Source organism: Chiroxiphia lanceolata, chromosome 11 (assembly GCF_009829145.1).
Source record: "Chiroxiphia lanceolata isolate bChiLan1 chromosome 11, bChiLan1.pri, whole genome shotgun sequence".
NCBI lineage: Eukaryota > Metazoa > Chordata > Aves > Passeriformes > Pipridae > Chiroxiphia > Chiroxiphia lanceolata.
Window position 1 is genome coordinate 14,112,083 of NC_045647.1, and position 22,009 is coordinate 14,134,091.

Sequence of the window (22,009 nt, forward strand, 5' to 3'; positions counted from 1 at the left end):
ACCCCTCAGCACAGCAGCATCATCTCACTCCAGATGTGCTGCCTTTGTGCTCTGGCTGCTGGGAGAGGCAAGGATGGATATTATGGGGAGCAGGGCTCACCTGGAGTACGCTTATTCCGGGGAAGCACAAGGGGTGAGATGGATATGGGGTGAGAGTGCTGGTGTGGGACAAGGGAGGGGGTGAGCAGGAGCTGCTGCTCCTGCAGATGGTGACTCTTGAGCAAAACTGGCATCTGCAAGCCCTTGACATGCAGCTGTCCAATGGAGGGCATGGAATTACCCTTGACAAAGAGAACCACCAGCCACTGCCCCTTGGGGAAAAGCAAACTCAGTGCTTCCTCTCACTTCCGTGAGCCAATATAGCTTTGTAAGAGATTTGTATTCTCCATGTACACCACATAAGGATGTGCTTTGGAGGAGCTGGTACAAAAACACTGTTTTCACCACAACCACCACCATTTAAACATTCATAGAAAAGGGAAGTAATGAGGACCTTAGTGGGAAGAGATTACAAAGGAAAGATCTGATAGTAGGGGAGAACGGAACTACAGAGTGACCTTTAATAAATAACTGCTACGGTCCCAAGTGAGTTAATAAAACTGCAGCCTAATTTAACCACATCCTCTAAACTTGCCCTGCAACAATTGCATGGTCAAGACATTGTATACAAACAGAGAGGTCAGCCTTTGCTAATGACCACAAAAAGCTCCCTGGCTGCAGCAGCGCAGACAGACTGTAGTTACAGACTCAGGGGCTGAGTCACGGACTATACCCCTCCCTGCATGTGTAAGGCATTAAGTGTTCATCACAGAAACTTAAATAAATTAAATCATTCCATTGTAAATGACAAAAAGGGAACTTTCAAGTTGCACAGTTATTATTCAGAGATATGGAAGCAATAAAGTTAAGGTTCCACATGCACCCTCATCTCTGGACTATGGTCTGCATGTAGTGTGGCTGTTAGTTCCGTGAACCAGAACTTTTTCCTAAAAAGACCAGAATAATATTTTTTATTTGCATACAGTCTCTAAACTCTCAAGAAAGGCAGCTCTACTTTATTTAAATAATTCAGTCTCCTTTTTAACTGACACATTTTTATGCACTAACATCTTTTTCCTGTGTTTTTGCATTTTGACATTCCAATCCCATTTCTCTCCATGGAGCCCCAGCAATGATCCTCACCTCTAAGGATCTAACCAGAGTACAGAGGGCTTTCTCAATGCATGTATCTCTCTGCATTTTTCTATCAATCCACAGCATTCCACATGTGCCAGAGAATACTCAGATAAATCTAAATCTACCTAAATTGAATGTGCAGGAGGTCTTTATATGCCTATAATTTTTCATCATTACCCAGTCATGTTATTCACAAGCTGTTGCAGGTTACTTACAGAATATATACTGTCTATTTTTCAAGCAAGTGACTTCCATTGACTCTGGCTGACATACAAGTAGTTTACAGCCTACTTTAGAAGGTACTTCTACTTCAGAAGTCTCTTTAGAAGCTATCTCACATATATATTTAAGGCTGTAAAAAAACCCATATTTGATGCTGTACGGAAAAGAGTATTAAAATCACACAGTCTATATCAAATTCACACAAACAAAGGAAAACATTCAGCTTTACCAACAAAAGAGGATATATTCCTCTCTATCACTGATGCTTTCAATGTCTGAGGGATTATTTGTCCAATGCTACTGACATTGTAACAAATTTCTTTTGGTTTTCCTTCTCTTGCAAGACAGGCAAGTTTCTGAGACATTTTCGTATTGAATTTTGGGTAATTATCTTAAAAGAAATTTCAGAATTTGGAAACATTTCTCTGGAAACAAGTGACTACTATATTCCACATAATTTCCAAAATGCAGAAAGGAGAGATTCTTATACAAGTATTTAGAACCTCACAGTATTTCTTTTGAAGATGTAGATGAACTTTTGCAATGCTGAAGGTTGTAGGGATTACTTTTTTTTTTAATTTTTCCTGTTTTGTCTCAAATAACCTGAACATTTTTACACTTATTCTTCATCAACTCTCTGGCTAGCAGTATCCTGAAAGATGTAAACTGGGGAATAGGCATCTACAGTCAGGCAACTCACATAGAAATGTTATGACAAATGTAGTAGAAAGGTCATCAATGGCAAAATCTGGATATACAAGAAGTTCAAGAGATTCCTATTGTTCCTGGTATAGAAAAAAAATGCAAAGGTGAAGTTCTTCATAGAACTTAAAAAAAAAAATTAGATTTAGGGCTTCTTTCACCATAAGAGGCTGTGAAATCAGTCAGAAACACAGATGAATACACATGTCAGAATTTTGTGAATTCCACACGAAGAGAAAAATGAGATATAGCACAACATAGCTATGCAAGGGGCCAGTGGCAAAAAAAATGTCCAGGGATAGCTTTTAAATATTTATAAATAAGTGCAACATTACAGTGGACGGAATGAATGCTATAAGCAATAGGGTCATATTGTAACTTTAATTAAAAAAAAAGAGGGAGGGCAAAATATCTGAAATACCAAAAGAACATCTTTAAAGGGACTTTGCGGGTGGGAGGGCACAGTTGGGTTTTTTAAATAATCATAAATACTCTCAGACTTGTAGTGGGATGAGACAAGAGTGGCATCTAGTGGCTCCCAGTGTTACGGTATTTATTCCCATTGAACAGCTGGGATATATGGTCCATATGGTCCAGACCTGCTTTTCTACAGTATTCATTCCAATTGTCTGGACTGTAATTGAGCATCTGGTGAGTCCTGGACAGCAAAATTGGGGAGCAGGGGTGTGGGGAGGTTAACACCTAAAGGAATAAAGTAAAGAGATATTATTTTCTGTTGGTCTGTGCTTTCTTGGTGATTCAGCTTCGAGGCAAGTAGATGGGAGGGTTTGTTTTTTTTTTTTTAATCTGCAAGAATAAATTGTGCACTCTTTTAGAAAAGATTTAGTAAAGCTATGGGACTAATAATGGTCTGTTCTTCATGTGTGAATGTTTGGTTACCACTGACTTCCAACTATAAAGCATGTTAACAGAGCACTTCATACATCATATACATGTTTGGTGACATTTTCCAAAATTTACTTAACACTCTTATGAGTTGCATACTTTTAACATGAAATTATTAAAAAGAAGTTCCTCAACTGCAAATTTTGAAAATTCCTTATGAGAGAAGACAGTGTATTTGCAGGAACAGATTTCCTGAGAGTCATCCAGATTCCCTGGGGGAGGATCACTTGCTGAGGAAAAGGGTACAGTATTATGGTATTAGAGAGACTTGATGAGTTCTTGATCCAGGTTCCATTTTAATTACGTATTATTAATCGTTTTGCAGTTGGAAAAATCTACCATTGTCTATGGGCAACTAATTAGGAACTCATGTTTTTTAAATCAAAGAAATGTGTTGAGGTTTCTTTTGCAATGTGGGGTTGAGCTGAGAATACACAGCACTAGAGCATAAATTTTACTTCACAGTCCAAAAATTGTTCCGCTAGAACACAAATATACAGGAAATTAAATTGTGTATTATATTCCAAAACTGCTGAGATACTACAAACATTCAAATATCACCACTGAAAAGGCCATTTAAGTAACCTAATCTGCTTTGCATTTGCAGTTCTTATCTCTTTGAAACTGTTCTCTGATAATAAAAATAATTTCTCTATTAATCCCTGCACACAGTAACCACAGAAGCATAAGTACATATTAATTGATATTACTGTTTATGACTAGGATGGCAATGACTGTGAACGTTACAAATGCTGTTATTACCATCAGCAGTTCAGAACAGCACGTAAGGAGGATTTGAATTGTAATCAGTGTTAGACACAAAGCCATTAAACTAATATTTAACCTACATTTAACAGAATTGAAGTGTTGAATGGTAATACAAATTACATCATTGTATATATCTAAGACATTTAAAAAATTATGTAACACGGAATAAAATACAAAATCTGTGTGTGTTGGCAAGTCACTGTGTTGCAGTTTAACTTACCAAAGTGTCAATTTACTCATTTACTTCAGAAGCGACTATTTTACTTTTTTTTTTAGTTTTCAGAACTTAAGCTGAAATTTAAAGCTAAAATTTCATTTTTGAAACTGAAATACAAAATTATTACAGATTTTTACGAAGTATGTTGACTCTACCAAAAATTGGTATTCACTAAGTCCAAACAGCAGGTTTTTGGCTATTTTTTTTCCCAAGCTTTTGGTCAAGAAAGGTCACACTGGCTGCTTGATATGGTGACTGCTATGTGAAAACTTAAATTTGAATTTCTGGAAAATAAAGGATTTTGATAATATAGCTGCTGACTTACAATACAGCAAATGAGATTTGTTGGCACACATTGTCAGTAAAAAAAGTTTAAAATAAAGGCAAACACAAAGCCCCAGCCAGTACATCGTCTGACTACACTGTGTGCTTCTACCCAGTATTTTGAATGTAGGTGACCAATTTTAAATCATTATAATGTTCCAGCTATTAAGTTTCCTGTATCTGTTCTACGATTATCGAGAAGACAATAGCTCTATGGCTTTTTGAAACACCTGCAAAATGGAACATTTAAATTAGCTTTTCAAAGTTTGTTTTTTCCCACCTGGGCCAGCTCCACATGCCGAGTCACTCGCCAGACCTCCCCCACAAGCTTGTGTTTAGGACATCCTGTGTGTCCAAGAGTTCCAGTCAACCTAAGTGGCAACTGAATTGCACTATTTGTGAAAGCAAAGAGCACACGGGAGTGAGAGACAGAGAACAGGACTCAGATGTGTTAACTGCTGTTACAAATGCACACACCATCACATGCATGCAAAGTAATCCCTGCTCTAGAGTTTTCCACCTAAACACAAGGGAAGAGATTTATACAGATAGGCAAGGGACATCCATAAATAATTAGGTCATACTGATCATGAAGATAAGTGACACTCTCAGATCATCAACCACCTTACTCGTCATCAAGGATTTGTGGAGGTGGGAGTGGGAGGGAGAAGCAGAGGATCACTTGTTGAAAAAGGACAATCAAAAAGGAAAAAAAAAAGTAATTAGTGAAGCATTGGAAATGTAAGAACAGCCAACTCCCATCTGGAATCACCCACAAAAGTCAGAGACAGTGATTACAGAGATCCCCAGCAGTGCTGTCCTTTGCCAACTCCAATAAGCTGAGGGAAGTGACCATCTGCAGAGACGTGTCCGGTACCTGCCCTGGGTGTGGGAATGGTCGCTTTTGTTGAAGAAGTGGAGATGTGGTTTTAGTTAATGCAAGACAGTTCAACTGGTAAAATGTTACTAAATCAATTGTATATCAATATACATTCTGGTATCACAACAGTTACAGTTCAGAGTGTAGGGTAACAATAATGGAAAACAGAACTTGCCATTATGTATCATTAAAGTATAATCAATTACAGGAATCTGTTAGTGCTTTCCTTCAGAGACTCAATCACAAGGAAACACAATCTACTCAAATGTGCAGATAACAAACGGAAATGATTTTTAAAACAAGGTGACTGGGTTGAAAACATTTCTAAAGATAAACTTTAACAGATTTCCTGACCTCATTTTATTAATGCAAAAGTCAAAATAGACAAAAATATTGGCTTTATATTCCAAGAATAGAATATGAAAGTTCCTATTAAATCTGGGCCTGGAGCATGTATTTTCCAGCCAACTTGCAAGATTGCATTTGCTGTATTCATCCTTATATATTTGTGTGTATATACAATGATGTCACTGCTTATGGCACTGTAAAGTCCTATTCAAAAAACACAGTTCTTATACTGTCCTTCTGAGGCAATGCTCACCAAATTCACCAGTTAATGTCAGGGCTTATCTGGAGCCAACAGCAGAGAGGTGCCTGCACACAGGGGTGAGCACACCCGTGCTCTCAGGGAGCCAGGCAACCATGGCCAAGGCTAATGAAACCATCAGGCACATACTTGGAGGTGTAGCAGAGGATTTGTCACTGTAGAAATGCTTTATCAGTCAAAAGTAGAGCTGAACTGCAGCCTGAAGAGAAAGGGCGAGACAGCAAATGAGAGAGCTTTGTACCCCTTGTATCTCCTTGTGTCTCTCTCCAGATAAACCACCAGGAGCATAGGTGGTTTACACAAGTACCACAGGAGAGTCCCCTACTAAGAAAAAAATCTGCTCAAACACTTTCAACTTGATAACAATCCCACCTCCCAGCTTTGTCTTCTCATACACACACAGAGGGAAAACAGGAAGATGAGGTGAAAATCTGAGTTGGGATAGGATGAACAGGAGGGAACACGCTTGAAACGTTAAGGGGGGGAGGAAAGAAAGATTGTGCAGGGATGGAGAAAAAGCTACCAAGGCTGCCTCCCCATCCCACTGCTGCTGTTGCTGTGGGGGCAGAATGTGAAGAGGGGAGGAATTGAGTCAGGCACCCTGACTCAATTCCTCTTCTCACCCTGGTGAGAAGAGGAGTGCAACAGAAAGGAGAGAAGAGCATGCAGAACCGTTCAGAACTGTGCTAGGGCAGCAAGGTCACTGGGCTTGGACAGACCTTGGAGCCTATGAGACCTCCCACAGCTTTTCACCACCTCAGATGACCTCTGTCCAGATCATTTTACCTCATCAGAATTCCGTAAACCCCTTCAAAAAAATCACAAACACTGCATAAGCTCACACAAGCCCTACAAACTGTACCAGACCTCCTCACCTTGCTGCCAACCAGCTGGTCTTTGCCAGCCCAACTGGCAGCCCATGGTCCTTCCAACACAACACATCCCCCTCAGCTCAACTCTTCTTTGCTGCAAAATCCTGGTTTGCACATGATGCTGAAAAGCTCTTGAGCTGACTTTGTCAGCAGGAGCTTCACACAGGCACAGAATACCCATTAAATGTTTCACTAGTGTCTCTGATAGGCACCTTCTGGACCCACAGCAGTATTTCTCTGAGCACACGCTCCTCGTTTTGAAAAACTAACTGGATGCAGAGTAAGATTGCAAATCCCTTTTTTTTACATCCCAACTGAATAGTCCAAAAGCTTTAGCTATATAGCTGATAGTTTAAATCTGCAATATGAAACACATAAAATGTAACATTAAATCAAATTACTGTTATTGTAATGTTGGAGGGGTTTTTCCTCTTTTTTTTAAAATGAACCACAAACAAAACACTTATTTAAACTTGACCTGTATGATTTCTCAAGGAACATACCATTGCTTATTTTCCAAGCTTTTCCCATAGGCAAGTACATCTTCTATTTTTTATTTCATCTGTTTATATACTGAACCACTGCACTTAGTTGCAAAACTCCTGGCCTTATCTTAGACATGGTCTTTCATCAGGAGGGGTTTTTTGGGGGTTTTTTGGGGGTATTTTTTAAGCAGGACATCTCCCACAGCATAACCCACAAAACCAGACAATATACATAAGGTTGAAGTGCAGAACTGTGAAAAGAACTATTAAAACATAAATACCAAACTATACATGCATCTAAAAACGCATGATTATTTCATACTATCTGTCATGGTCAAAAGTGTATGTAGAGTACAGCTCAGAAGACTGTGCTTCTAAGTCTGAAGGTTTTACACATCATCATAGATTTCTCATATTTTGAAATTTTGAATTTTTACATTAAAAAGACCTGAAAGTCATTAACTGTGGGCCTTGACATCGATCTATCTATTGTGTTTTGTGCTGTTACCTTTTATTCACAGAAAACTAATTGCTTCTGCTTTTCCAAATAATTTTTAAAAAATCTTAAATGTCACCAGTGACTATTTCACAGGCAGAAGCTTTCAACTAACCATTAGAATATTTTTGAAGTGTATTTTTACGATTAAAAAACCCCCATAGCTGACTGAATTCAGATAAACCCTGCATATTATGAATCGACCAACCACGATTGATGAAATGATGCGTGAAAATAGAGACAGAGGCAAAATAACCTACTTGAACCCAGAAAATTTTCAGACAATAACCATTACCAGCTTTAATTAACTTTAACACAAAAGTGGGGGCTCCTTCTGTTTCAAGTTAATGAAGCTCAACACATAGACACTACAATTAGAGACAAAAGCATAAGTCTAAAGCAAGTTATATTTGAGGATTGAAATAATGAGCTTGGCATTTTAATTTTGTAGTCAGCAATTATGTGAGATTCAGAAACAAAGAAACAATACATACAGTGGAAACATTAAGGTACAAATGCAGCTGGTTTTCACTCAATATCTTTCTTATAAGCCAAAGGCAAGAAAGTAATTTTTTTTTTCCTATAATAAGCAGTATGTGCAATACCCTGGAAATACTTCGACTGTGATCATTTAAGATTTACTCGCTTTCATACTACACAAGTCAGAAACGTGACCTCATCTGAAGCTCTGAACCGCTTAGTGACTCCTATCTTGCCTTTCTCATATATATTCATTAAATCTTTATCTGTAATACTGTTATTTCCATTTAAAATGATTGTTGTGTAGCAAAAAAGCTGCTCTCCCACAAAAATGAATAAACCTAGATCACTTCCACCCTTTTCAATAATTTGCCTATTCCTAAATACTAGGTTGGAAGAATATATGACCCTTAACTTAATCTCATCACCAAGCACCTCGGAAAAAAAAAAAAAAAGGCACAAAAAGAGAAAAGATGGTCTGCTATTTATGTCTCCCATTTATAGTTTATTAAACCTAGAGATAATAGGAAAAAGGTGGAAAAAAAGCAAAGAATGTCTGGGCCGTAGTATCAGATATCACTGCTTATTACTGGCTATCTGCCTAGTAATCATAAATCCATTGGGTAATATTCTCAAATCTTTTGCTTTTCAGGTAGGTGTGAGCCAAAAAGAAAAAAAGTTTAATTTTCTATGAAGAGCAGAAAACAGCAAGCACAGCACAACTGGGTACCAGGATGCATAAATATTCCTGATTACAAACCCTTGCACATAAAGCAAACAGGAAGAGTTTGAAGCTAACAGTGTGTACATCATGCAAAAGGTATCTCTGTCCCAAAAGATAGATATCACATAGACTATGAATGAACTGCTCCAATAAATTATATTATTCCTCAGAGGGGAGAGTAGAGCAATGTTATAAACAGTGACTTCAGAAAAGTGAGAACAATAGGGCATTGAATTTTGTACGAGTGAATTAAGGATCTTTTTTTTCCTGGAGGAGAGCTCAGTATCATTGACCAATGAGCCTTATAAATAATAACATTAACTCCAGCACTGCCTGTTCCCTTAAGTACCTTCACATCTTGCACTTTCAACATATCAGAAACTAAATGTACGTACAAAACAAGTAAAAATACATACAGAATTAAGCAGAGGTTTCAAATAATTTTTTGTAAATATACTTTAGAAAGCACGTGATCCTGGCAGAATGCACATCTCAGACACACAGCTTTGATGATACACAGGATGTACCTTTGGTGTAGAAGTCTTAACAAATCAAAAGCAACAACCCCTGTACATCAGCTCCTCCTTGTGCTGTCTGATACATTGTGAATATCCACGGATAAAGGAGAGCTAAGCCAAAGCAGTACTTTTCAAAATGAATCTCGATAGGATCAAAATCCTCAGATCTGTCCCTTGCCTTTGGCATCACTTAAATCAAGGAGAGTAGTTTTGTTAAAACATTCACTGAGATCTTGACAGGGCTAGGAATGCACAAGTAAATCTGACTCCCAGTGTGAACCTGCTCAGTGCTGAGGGCAGGGCAGAGGCACAGGGCTCAGAGTTCTGCCACTGAGTAGCTGACCTCGTCTGCAGCAGAAAGCTAAAAGCTAATTAGAAAGCATTTTCAGAAGGTGACAAGCTCTCTATTTATTTTATTTTGTTTTTCTGAAGAGGAATGACCGCTAATTTCTAGGCCACAAGTCTGAACAAAAAAATGTCAAACAACTGCCACCATGAAGTGAATGTCAATGCCAAACTCCTGTTTGCTATCACCAATACTGCAAACATTAGGCATGGGCAACTCTAAATTCATCTTGCATGGTCATTTCTCTGACTTTTGAGCTGCTTTCTCGGTTAGCTGGAATTGGAAATTGATAGGCCCATAAATACCTACTAGTGACACGATATTAAACACATCATCTCTGTCTGCTCTGACAATGATAAGCCAAGTTTCTCTGAGGTTTACAGCAATCTCAAGGACCACGTGTTTTTCAATAACATTGTGATCTTTTTCCCCATCTCCTATGCAGTCTTCCTCCCTCACTCCCTATGCATACCTGTTTTGCCTGACTTCCTGAAACCTTTTTTTAAATGGTATTTGAATGTTTACCTACTTTTAAGCTCACTGAAAGTTTTGAGTTTAAGTAGCTGAAAATGGTTTCTCCATTTTAGCCTCACTATAAGCAAAGGTAATGGCTTTAGAGAGACTTGCAAAAAGATTACTGTCAGTACTCTTGAAACACTAAGACATTAACACTTCACAGCTTTGCCCTTACACATTATTCCAGTGTTCTTTCCTGCACGTTTCAGCCTTCTGACACCTAAACTTTTTCTGCACCATTTCTGCTTTCTTCTGCATCTTCCACATCCTTCCTTCACAAATTGCAGTTTCCCCTTCAGTTTAACCTGTTCTGCCTACTCGGACATCCCTGCCCAGGGCAGGGGCCTGGGGCCCACGAGGAGCCCACCTTCCCAAAAAACAGTCTGCTTTGAAATGCAGGGAAAGCTGCCAACTGCTCAATTATAAACTGTAGCATGCACGGTTCATATGCTGTTTTGACAGGGTGGAAAGGCAATCACATTGGCAGAAGCTGCTCTGGTTGGGGCACTCTTGGAAGGAATGCTGGACATCTCAAAAGAGTAAATTGTTTTGGATTCTCAGGTGAAGTTCTTGCAGGTTTACACCCACTCCCAGCTTGACATGACAAATGTCAACCTAATTTTAAGGTTGCAGCTTTAAGAATTGTTATTGATTTTCTGCCAGAAGTTCATTTCATACTGTCTCTCTTTTCTTTCTTTCCTTTACCTGCTTGAAAGTGAACACATCTGTTTTATGTGACTAATTTCTTCTGGTACATCATTATCCTTTTATCTGAAAAATACTAGTTTATTCCTCTGTCTGTTCTACTGGAATAATTTAAAGACTTGCCTTGCAAAAACAGTAAAGAAAGAATTCGGTATTGCAAACAACCAATTGTTTCATCACTATTCTAAATAGAACTTCCATTTTACTTATAACCTTAACCCATGAATAGATGTGAATATGCAAGAATCTCAGCTTTTAGTTCTTTTAAACATGTCTCTGACTCTTATAAGATGCTTACAAAGAGCATAAAAAAGCAACCTGGAAATACTTAATGATTTGAGCATGGGAAAGGAAAAACTGTATATATGTATTATATGTATGTAAATACTTTCTGTTCCATCTTGTTGCTGCTGTTAGATGAGACCTGTGAATCTTCTTAGTTTTGGAAAATACATGTCTTTTTTGCAGAATTGTGCCAGAGAGGAAAATACTTGTAGTGCAGTTCAAAACTACCCTCTGAATCAAGTGGAACAGAAACTCAGACTAGGGCCTCCAGGATCCAAAACGACTGCCCCATCCATCAGGCTTTTCTGAGCTGAGTGTCTCACAAACTCTTCTGCTGCAGTTGTTTCACATAATACAAATAATTTAATATTCACCAGAGAAGCAACTTGAACAGGTTTCTCATATCCTAACTGAGAGCCCCACCTATCTGATTATGAGCTGCTCCAAAGCGGAGGTTTCTCTTGCTCAGAAAAACCTTTGGGGCATCTCAATGTTTAATCAGAGAACTTGAAATTTTGAAAACACTCACGGGATGAGAAAACTATTTCCTTCTCTTTTCTGGTAGCGAGCAAACATAATAAAGGGTCGAATAAATGTAAAAGCTAAAGTCTCAGGAAAACAATTTTATCAGCCCAGTCATACGGTTCTTTGACAGTTCCAAGTTTCAGATTTCTGTACTTATTTACAGCAGGTATCACCAGGCAAAAAGCACTGTGTATTTGATGGGTAGAACTGAATTTATAGTGTGTTCTTCAGCACACACCTCACACACTTCAGATAGCGATTGCTATTACAAGAGAGGCTGGCAAGAATAAATCCAGAAATGTCTGGAAACTACTTCTGGCTCAAAGGTACCAAAAGGATGCGTCCTGTAACTGCAGTCAGAAGAATGACTCTCTGTAACTCAGTGTCAAACCCTCTCAGGAGCAGAGCACGTCATGTGCAGTAGCAAATTCAGACCAGAGCTGCAGGTTCCTCTGCTCTCCAGCCCCGTGTAGACAGGACAACTATTGAACTAGACAGGCAGAGAATTACTGTTCTCTTTGGATGGCTCCCTTAGACAGGGCAGAACAGCATCAAAATTATGAAATGGCTGAAAAATCATCTTCTGCACCTTGGCTTCTGAGACAGTGAGTTAAACTCGACCTTTCTGTGCCTGGCTATCAAACTCACTCCTTGTCGACAGAAGTTATGAACATGCATAAAAGTAAAATCACTCTAGTTATTTACATTTGATTTGCTTGTAGTAAAAGAAGTTAGTTCTTAGAGAAACTAAGAGAAGGAAGAGAGGGAGAAGTAATGGAAATTATCCACTGATTATAATTATCTTTAAACATCAAAAATTTTCTCTCAAAGCTCAAGTAAAAAATAAAAAAAATAAATCTACAGAACTCCAAAGTGTAAAAAATAATAAAGTCATTCATAATTAGAAGATGAACTAAAATACTGTTAGCCTGGCTTCACAGAACCTTGTTTCTCTCTTTCTGTTTGCTTGCCACAGAGGCAGAAAACATAAAAGCTTTGAAATTAAAATAATCCAAAAGGTACATGGCTTCCTCTGCACTGTCTTTCTGATACTTAATCCCTGCCATGCACGCAGAGCAAAAGGGAAGTGAAAGTCTTCCTCTGAAGGTTACCTTACTTGTGCATGAGTTCTACTGAATTTTTTAACCAGTAACATCTGAATCCACTGATGTCTCGACAGTTCCACAGTCATTTCAGTTTTCCTCTTGCCAGCTTCAACAAATAAATAGGAAAGAATAGACAAGCCAAAGTGCTCTCCACTGAGAGGGCTAAAAATCTGAAAATCAATTTGTTGCAGCATTAGAGCAGTTGAGAAGTCCTTAATTTGAGCTCCCAGAAATCAATAAGAATAATACAAATCTAAGAACTGCAAAGCTGAACCTTTTTTCACTTTCAGAAAAAAGTATTCAAGTATTTTATGAAAGAAAAAAATAACAAAGGAAAAACTAACACCAAATAAAAACTCTAACAGATGCTTTTACAATTTAAATGTGGCCTGCTGTGCCTTATGGTTCTCTAGTTCACTACACACTCATGCTTCTATGCCCTTTTTCCATCATCTTAGCCCTCAAACTGCACGGAAACTCTTAAGAGTTTGGGGTTTTGGTACTGCAGGTGGTTTTTAATGACATTCTGAATTCTGTGCTTACTGTCTTTCTTCCGTCTCCCTTATCTTTTGATCAGTACTGAAAACTTCAAGCTATTCAGAAAATTTGGTAAGAACAAGACTTCTGCAGGTTCTGGCAGCATTTCTACATCATGGATGTATCCAAATTATGCCTTCAGCTGGATGAATATAACACAGAGGAGAACCCACCGCAGTATCACAAGCGTTAGAGTAAGATGAAGAGGGAAAGAGCAGGAAAGAGCTCCCGAGGCAGATTTTACAACTGAATAAACTATAATGTTTCCAGGTTTTGCAGCTACTTCTGCAGGAGTTGCACAGGGCCATGAGAAGTTAACAGTTCAGATTGGTGCCAGCTCTTCCTTCTGCCTTATTACAAGCTACAGGGACACCCTGTACCGCATCCAAATACAGCTGAGAGCACTTGGGCCTGCAAAATATTTCAAAGAAAGTTTAAAAAGGAATTTAGGCTCTTTCCAGGCTTGGAGTGTAGAAAGCTTGATTTCTGATTTAGGAAATAAGCTGCTTGGATAAATACTCCATGAAGCACATCAAACTTCAGATGCTGCATGGCTATTTTAAATGCACTTTTCAAAAAGTCATTTCAATCATTGGTTCCGAGTGCTTGAAGTCCAACAGACTTCCTGTTCCATTGTGGAGGTTCAGGACCCTTCAAGAGCTGACTTGAGACTTGTGGACATTATTCTAACAGCCAGAAAAATATTAATAGACTGTAAATCTTGTTATCATGTGCCTCATGCAATATTAGTGAGATAATAAATATACAAAGAAACTTTTCTGAAATACTAACATAATGCCTGTGTTATAATAGGAGTTTAATAAGATTATGTGGAATAGCTATTCTCAATTATCTTTTGTCCTTGTATTTTCCAGTACCTGATGTCAATGTAATTACCATCTATTTGTTTAAATTTTGATTAAATCCCTAAGCATTTAATAATCCATCATTATAAATTTTTGCCTGGTGTCATTATACCAAATAAACATTTAGGTCAGATTTTTTTTTTAAAGGAGCAGCAATTTAAGTTATGCTTTTATATCCATATTTAAGCTTCAGATCTAAGTGCTGAATTTCAAAATTACTAAAAGTCAGGTAGCTCCCTTTGAAGGTCAACAATAAACTATTGAGCAATATTAACAGTTGGAAGGTTAGACCTAAAAGCTGTAAAGCACATGAACTGGACTAATTCTGTTCCTCAGTCCTCTTTTGATATTTGTGCTTTCTCCTAAACATTTCAAGTCTTACCATTTGTACATTTTTAAAAATCATTAAATATGTATAAAAAAGTACATTGTTCACATGTGTAAACCACTGGAAACCCCTTAACTCTCCATGTGCTGATTTCACAATGTTTTTTATTTAGCCAATATATACAGTCTGAGGGTCAGGGTGAGATTTTTCAAGGACACAAAATGCAATTTGGAGTTAACAGACAGCAAAATCTGGCAAACAGGTACCTAACTGGTACAGTTTTGCAAACCTTTTCCTTAAGGCTCTGCCATATGTTATAGATCTAAAGGAAATGAATAATGAAAAGCAGCCTTATACCATTATTCCTTTTTTATCCCGCTAAATTAACTTTAAGAGTATTCTTAAAAGAAAGTAATCTTTTCCTAAAAACTATTTTATTAATCCTCTTCTAGTCTTGGGACATAAAACTGAAATAAGTTCAACTATCTTAAAGTACTGGCACTTGAATCTCTCCTGTCTTGTACAGAAAGTGAAACTACAACAACCAGGAAGGAAAAAAATCTAATAATCCTGGTGCATCAACTAAGCACCAGTTTTGGTTCTATTAAAATAACTTTGCTTTTTTATCATCACATCACACACATGCAGAGAAAGCTCAGCAGGAATGTAAGTCAAGTGAACTAATGAACTTAATTAACACACAGAAAATAAAAGAACTACCCTGCAGATATGTATTTGTAATAGAACCAGTCAGCAAATGAACAAGTAGTCATAATGAAATTTTGTATGACTTCCTCTTGTCATTGGAGTCAGAAGTATGAAAACTGGGTAGGAACCAAGTATTATAAATCTTTATTCTAAAATCTTTTTTTTTTTTAAGTTTGTAAGAAGCAAAGCACAAGTTATTTTTACAGCTCCATTGAGAACTCCAGCATCAGTCCCACTGCTGAGCATCCACATCCTGAAATTATGGAAACCCAGAAATTATCCAGCTCTGTGACAGGGATCCCACCCTCACTCTGTTCAGGTGGTAACAATATTCTACACGTTTCTGTCCAAAGGGCTCAAACCCAGTGACACAAAGGGATCCCTCAGGAGCACTCTGAGTGTGCTTTGCCACCTCACCACCAACTGCACGAGAGCAGCAGCTGGGCAACACCTTGGGGCATTCCTACCCTACAAAATCTGTCCAGTTTCTAGTGGTTTTAGGAAATGTGGTGGGAGGAGAGAGCCTCTACACCTGTGTGATTATATCAGCTGCATACACAACAAATTCTTAGGTACATGACAGCTCCAGGGAAGAGTTTTCCACTTCAGAGCCTCTTCCCAGGACCTGAAAACAAACTCCCTGACAGTGTTTCTGGGAACCACAACAAGGCAGTTCACACCTTAGGAACACACACCCCAGCACAACGGCAGTAAAAGATCAGGAGGCCAAATTTCAGCTAATAACGATTATGTTATTTGAAAGTTCTTTTTAATAGATCACCTCCCAACAGAAGATGTTGTCCTCTTTATTATCTTTCCCCAAAAATTTTTCTCTGGCAAACAATTAAGTCAAGAAAAGTAAATGATGGTTGTAGAATCACTTCAAAAACTGCAAAATCCGATATTCTTGGTGGGTGTGTCCTAGGTAGTCCACCTCTATATTGGGGTTTTTTTCATTGTGTTAAAACCAGAAAATCAGGAGGAATTGCTTTATTTTAAACAGAGGTGAGCACAGAGACAGTGCCTCACATAAAGCAAAATGAACAGTTCTTCATGCCTGTGAATGTATTGTGACAGGGCAACTTGCTGTAGCAATACAAATGCTAATTCATCTTTCATCCCCAAGTACATTATTAGGCATGACTAAAGAAAGTGATTCCACTTACAAACTTGAAAATAGTATTTAATAAGAGAGAATAACTTGCAACCATATCCACCAGGTGAGAAAACCCCAGACTGGGTTAAAGGCTCAAACATAAGTAACATTTAGAAGGTTATTTCCTCATAACTTGCTACAAATGCAGCTCTTGGTTCACATCCCTAACAGAAAAAAAAGAAGAATCTTCTAAAGCACAAATATTGGAGAGTAAATCTTTAAAGTCTGTTCTCACTGATTCATAGTTCAGCCATTACTCAAATATGCAATACATAATGCTGATGACTTAAACATCACATCACCCCTTTTGATTTATTTCTTTCAATTGTCTGGGAATTTTATTTATGTTTAGGACTATAAGGTGTTTTTTGGTGATGCCAATGGATTCAGTCCAGGGTTTGATAGTTGAGTGCTTAGACCATTACACAGCATTACAGTATATTGATTAGAATACCTATGGAATAACTAAGGACAAATCTAATAATGTACTAAGAAAAATGCCCAGAAGGGATCAGGTCTAGCCTAACCAAATGATACAGTTTCAGCATTGCTGAAGAGAATACCAGCAGTCTAAAAGGTGAACTCTTCCAGTTATTATTGTCTTTAAGTCGATGCTTTTCTACAGTCAATAAAAATATTAATATAATTTTATTTCTCCCTTATATCATTTTTATGTACTAACACAATATTATCTATACTGTCCTCAAGACATAGAAGGTGATGTTGGACAAATAAAAAGCACAAAAGGACTTTCTTTATATGCTTTCTGAATTTCCAGAATATCTGAGCACAAAGAGCTCAGGCTGGTGCTGTATCACGTATCACTAATTCAAAGCACTTAATCCTGTCTTGCACACGTCGGCCAAAGCAATACAAATGCCAAAAAATTCCTCTTTGAGAGCAGAATTGTATACACTGTAGATTATATAAGCCTTCTGTCCCCCTCCACTTGAATGTACACTATCAAATCATCCTGGCCATTACTTTATATTGAGCAGATGGTATTATGAGATTTTGATAAAGAACAACAATCACCCAGCAAGGGTTGCAAAGAGGTCGCTGAAACCAAGATTAACAATTGATTAGCTTTAATGGACCGTGACAGTAATAAACAACACAGCTCCACACAAAGATTTGATTGTCCTGTTAATGCTGCTGACACAAATGGCTTTCAACTGCCTTCCTGAAAGTGTTAATATTGCCAGAGCCCCAGCAAACCAAGGACTTCCTCAAAGTGAGAACTATCCTGCAGAGAAGAAGCACTTACTTACTGTAGCCCTCTGAAAGATCTTCCATGAAGTGTGTTTCTGATTTATTCAGACAATAGCTCCTATTTCTCCAAGGCTTAAAGTTCAAAAAATCAAAATGTAGCACACCTCTGCAAGGCCAGAACGTGAGAGAACTCTAAAGCATTTGAATACAGAAGCCAGTACTCATCAAATGTACAACAATAATGTGAATTATCATTTTCAGTGTGCTCATTTTATCCTTACTCCACTGTGGGCTGATAGACCCCAGTACTACAGCCTTCTGAGCTCAATTATTTTATCCTAGGCTCTGATAAATTCACTCTATTTTTTTTCCCTTTCTGCACAGAAATAAGTAATTTGTGTCATATTTTCATTAAATTAAAAGGTTTTGTGATTACTGGACATAACCATGGGAAAATCTGAAAACAGAACCTACAGATCTATTTATTTCTTAGATATATGTATGGGAAAAGTGTGTGGAAAAAGTCTCTGTTTCTCTTAACACTTAAGCCAAAAATTTAAATAGACTTAGAGCAAATATTCACAAAAGGTTTTAAAATTACATCTAGGTAGAGACAAAGTAAACAAAACTCCACCTAACATGGCATTCAAGAAACTAAGGATATAGGAATTCATTAAAGGTAAGGAAGTATTTACTCGTTTAAGCATTGAGTAAGACTTGCTGTTAAACTTTCAATTTTAGGCTAAATTACTTGGGGTTTAAATTAATCTCTATATTTTTTTTAAATTATGTGTCTTATTCAACCAAAGGCTTTTCTTTTAAACATTTTTAACTGTGAGCTGCCACAGTGCTGCCCCCCCGTCCATGTTATTCCTAAAGGCAACACACAACACTGGTACAGCTCTAAGGATTTGTAGGTAAGAGAAAAAGCAGCGTCTGCTCTGGACACAGATCCAAACGTAAACCACTTGCACAAATCAAGGTCATACTAATCCCATCCCTGTGGGTCCCACCCCATCTGCAAATCCAAGTCTCTACAGAGCAGTTCCTTGCCAGTTCACTGCAGTGACGGAACATGCTGCTAATTACTGTGCTTAAAAATCTTGACCTCCACAGAAATGCAAGGGAATTTAAATGAAGCCTCTGAAAGAGTAAAATCCACCTGCCTGGTGTCCCAACACACATCCACTAAATATATAACCTGTCAAAATACTGAGTCAGCCTTCATTAATTCCATTTGCTGTAATCAGCATCTATTACGCACATGCTTGGCTTTCTATAGCAGCTCTTCAAGTAAGGTATTGTATAAACTCTTATCAGAGTGTACTCTGAAGATAGACATTCAAGAAAGTAATTATTAATTACCTGTAAGTCAGCATCAAATTCGTGTTTCAGGTAAGCATCTTCTGCAGCTTCAACAAGACGCTGAAAAAAAAAGAAAAAAAAAAGTGTGTTTTTGAAATAACAGATAACATATTTATAACAGAGTTCTCCTTTATAAAAACAGAGATTGTTTGAGCATTGTGTAATTTATCTGCTATGACACTTTATTAAATAGAAATAAATTATCCAGATTTAGGAAAAAAAGGAAAACTGATCAAGCTTTTTAAACCCTTTTTAAACCGTTATTGGTGACACAAAATGCTCAAAACAACTCGACTATCAATAAATAGAGAAACAAAAATGTTATTTTTTCCAATAGTGCTCAGCATCCTGCAGCTCATATTCCAAAACTGATTTTTTAAAGAACAAAAAGTTACTTTCACACTGGACCTTATTTCCACAGAGGAGCCCTTTTCAAATCTTACTTAACATTAGAATAGGAGGCACTCCCTAATAATGCACTTGATTTCAAAAAACTGAAAAAAATTAGACTTCAAACATGAGATTAGAAAAATAGAGACTAGGTTTCTTTACCGAGCAGATTTGAAGTGTTTTTATATACTACCTTAACTTGGTGCATTATCACAAGAAGATTATTCTGCAATTACAGAAGTAATATTTACTGAATGACAGCAATTCAGCAGTACTTTTAAAAGTAATAAAAATACTTAATAATATCCTAAATTCCCTGTAATAGTCACTGTTCTTTAACACTATCATCTTTGAAGGAAAAAAAACATGATCAGACCAAAACACAGGTACCTGAAAAATCTAATTTACATAGGGGTTTGCTGCAGATATTCTCTTGTGAAATGACATTATATCCTTTTTAAGGTTTTACTGAGAATTCTTTATAGTTCAGATTATTTTAACTATGGACGTACCTCCTTCTAGTTTTTATTTAATCTACTTGAACATTCATATACACAACCCAAAACTAAACAAGGAACAATTGTCACAGAATAGTCTATATATTACTTTTAATTTTCTTTGATCTATCAGACACTGGTACACGTGTATATTTTCAAATATTTTTGTATCACGAAGCAAGTGAGGTCCAGACTCTCACACACAGAGTGGGAAGCCATGCACGCATTTTTTTCCCTTTTCGGAACGGTATTCACATTTATCGAGTCTTTGGATATAAATCAAAATTAAATCAGAGTTCATATTGATTGGTATACAGCTTGAGCTGTAATGGAAGCTGAACCAAGAAAAATACTTCTGGTTGCCAATGCAGAACAAATGGTTCACCAGCAAGCTGACAGATTGAAGCAGAGCCGCGGCGGTTACAGGGAGGCTTTGTGCGAGTCACAGCCTGTGCTCCCACTGCTCTGCCTCAGCTCCCGCCTCACCCACGGGACAGCACAACCCTCAGTCCTCTGCTGGGCTTCTGCACCCTCCCAACACGGCCCAGTGGGGAGGCTTTTCACACCTCTTTCTTTGGTGCAGATTACACATCTCCAACGCAAGAATAAAAACTTGAAACGCTCCTGATACCAAGGCGAATAGAGGAGAGCAAGAGGGAGCAGGTGGATGCCACCTTCCCAGAGCCCTGTGCTGGGAGTGCATCCCTGACATTTGACTGGTTCCACCTTTGAACATCTTGTTCCATGAAAACCCAGCTGGGTCACAGCAGACTCTTTTGACCTAAACTGGAATTGAACTGAAATGGTTCCAACGCTGGGCAAATCAAACCAGAACTGAGCTGGCAAAATGCACCAGCTCACCTTCCCGTGTACAGGGGTAAAAGAACCCAACAACAGGGATGCAGAACAACAGGCTGTGGGAGGGGAATCCATGGAAAAACATTCCAAATGAAACAGTAAAGTTCGGTGTAATCATTCCCACTACTTCTGGTCCATCTGAATAGCAGTAAAAGCAGACCTCACAATGTGAAAGGGTAACAAACATTCATTGGATCCACAATTTTTCTGTATTTAGGATCCAAAAAGGGAAATAACACAAATTAACTATTTTGAGGAAGAAGCCTCGGAGCAACTGAAACAGATTTGTACACATTGGAATGCTCTCAGTCCATTTAGCAAGCTAGGGACCTGCTGAAAGGATTTTACCAATACAGCCCTCATTTTTCAAGTATGAAAAATTATTTAATGTAAAATAACTACTTCAATTCATTCCTCCAGGTGTGTCCTCCTTTATGTGAAAACTGTAGTTGCATTACTACTTTGTGCTTCTCTGATACAAAAGATCATGACTGATGAGTTTGAGAGGAAAAAAGCGAACAAAGAATCAAGAAAATTCTTCATACAGAAAAGAATACAAGGAAAAGAGAATCGTGTTTTTCTTTCTGTGCTGAAATATTTACTTACTCATCGAAAGAAAAATTATTACAGCATTTCATGAGATACCAGTGATATTAGATATTAGTACCTGGCGGGCTAGAAAAATAATTCATGGGTTTTTATATAGTTTGTATTGATTCCAATGTGTTTCAATTACATTTTTGCCTCAGTGAAATAAATTTAAACTAAGATTTATCCCCACATGTAAGAAATAACTAGAGAAGCATAAGATGGGCAATAGTAGAAACATCTGGTAAGGAGGGCAGCTCAGAAATGAAAAGCACTGATTGGTACTTATTGATTTATTCACTAAGATTTCAGTTGTTACATTTATTTAATTTTTTTTAAAAGTATATTTTTACATACTTTTTAATAGCAACATTCTCTACAGGAAACTGAATCCCCAAAAAAGTGAACTATCTACTGGCTGGCATTTTTCCTTGAACAAAGCAAATATGTGCTCACACTACATGCTTTGCTCTCACAAAACTAATAAGGAAACTAAAATTTTGGCACACTAAATGTAGATAAGACAAGCATATGCTGGATTTTCTATGTAATCAGTCCTTAACCACAGTTTGCTTTAAGTATCTCAACACTATTATGAAGGAAGCCATGAGAAATCTGGGAGAGCTACAGAAAAGGTAAGCCAG

General features: G+C 37.7%; 1 protein-coding gene across 5 annotated transcripts in view; it reads right to left on the reverse strand.

Annotated features, from left to right (window-relative positions):
* Positions 1-22,009, reverse strand: part of CACNA2D3 (calcium voltage-gated channel auxiliary subunit alpha2delta 3) — a 407,374-nt gene that overhangs the window by 257,687 nt on the left and 127,678 nt on the right. For all 5 annotated transcript variants that reach the window (XR_004359078.1, XM_032699221.1, XM_032699220.1 and 2 more), the window contains one exon: positions 19,033-19,092. Coding sequence is in view for 4 of the 5 variants with exons in the window: in XM_032699221.1 (XP_032555112.1) it covers positions 19,033-19,092 (60 nt within the window). In the remaining variant the exon portion in view is untranslated. The remainder of the gene's footprint in view (positions 1-19,032; positions 19,093-22,009) is intronic.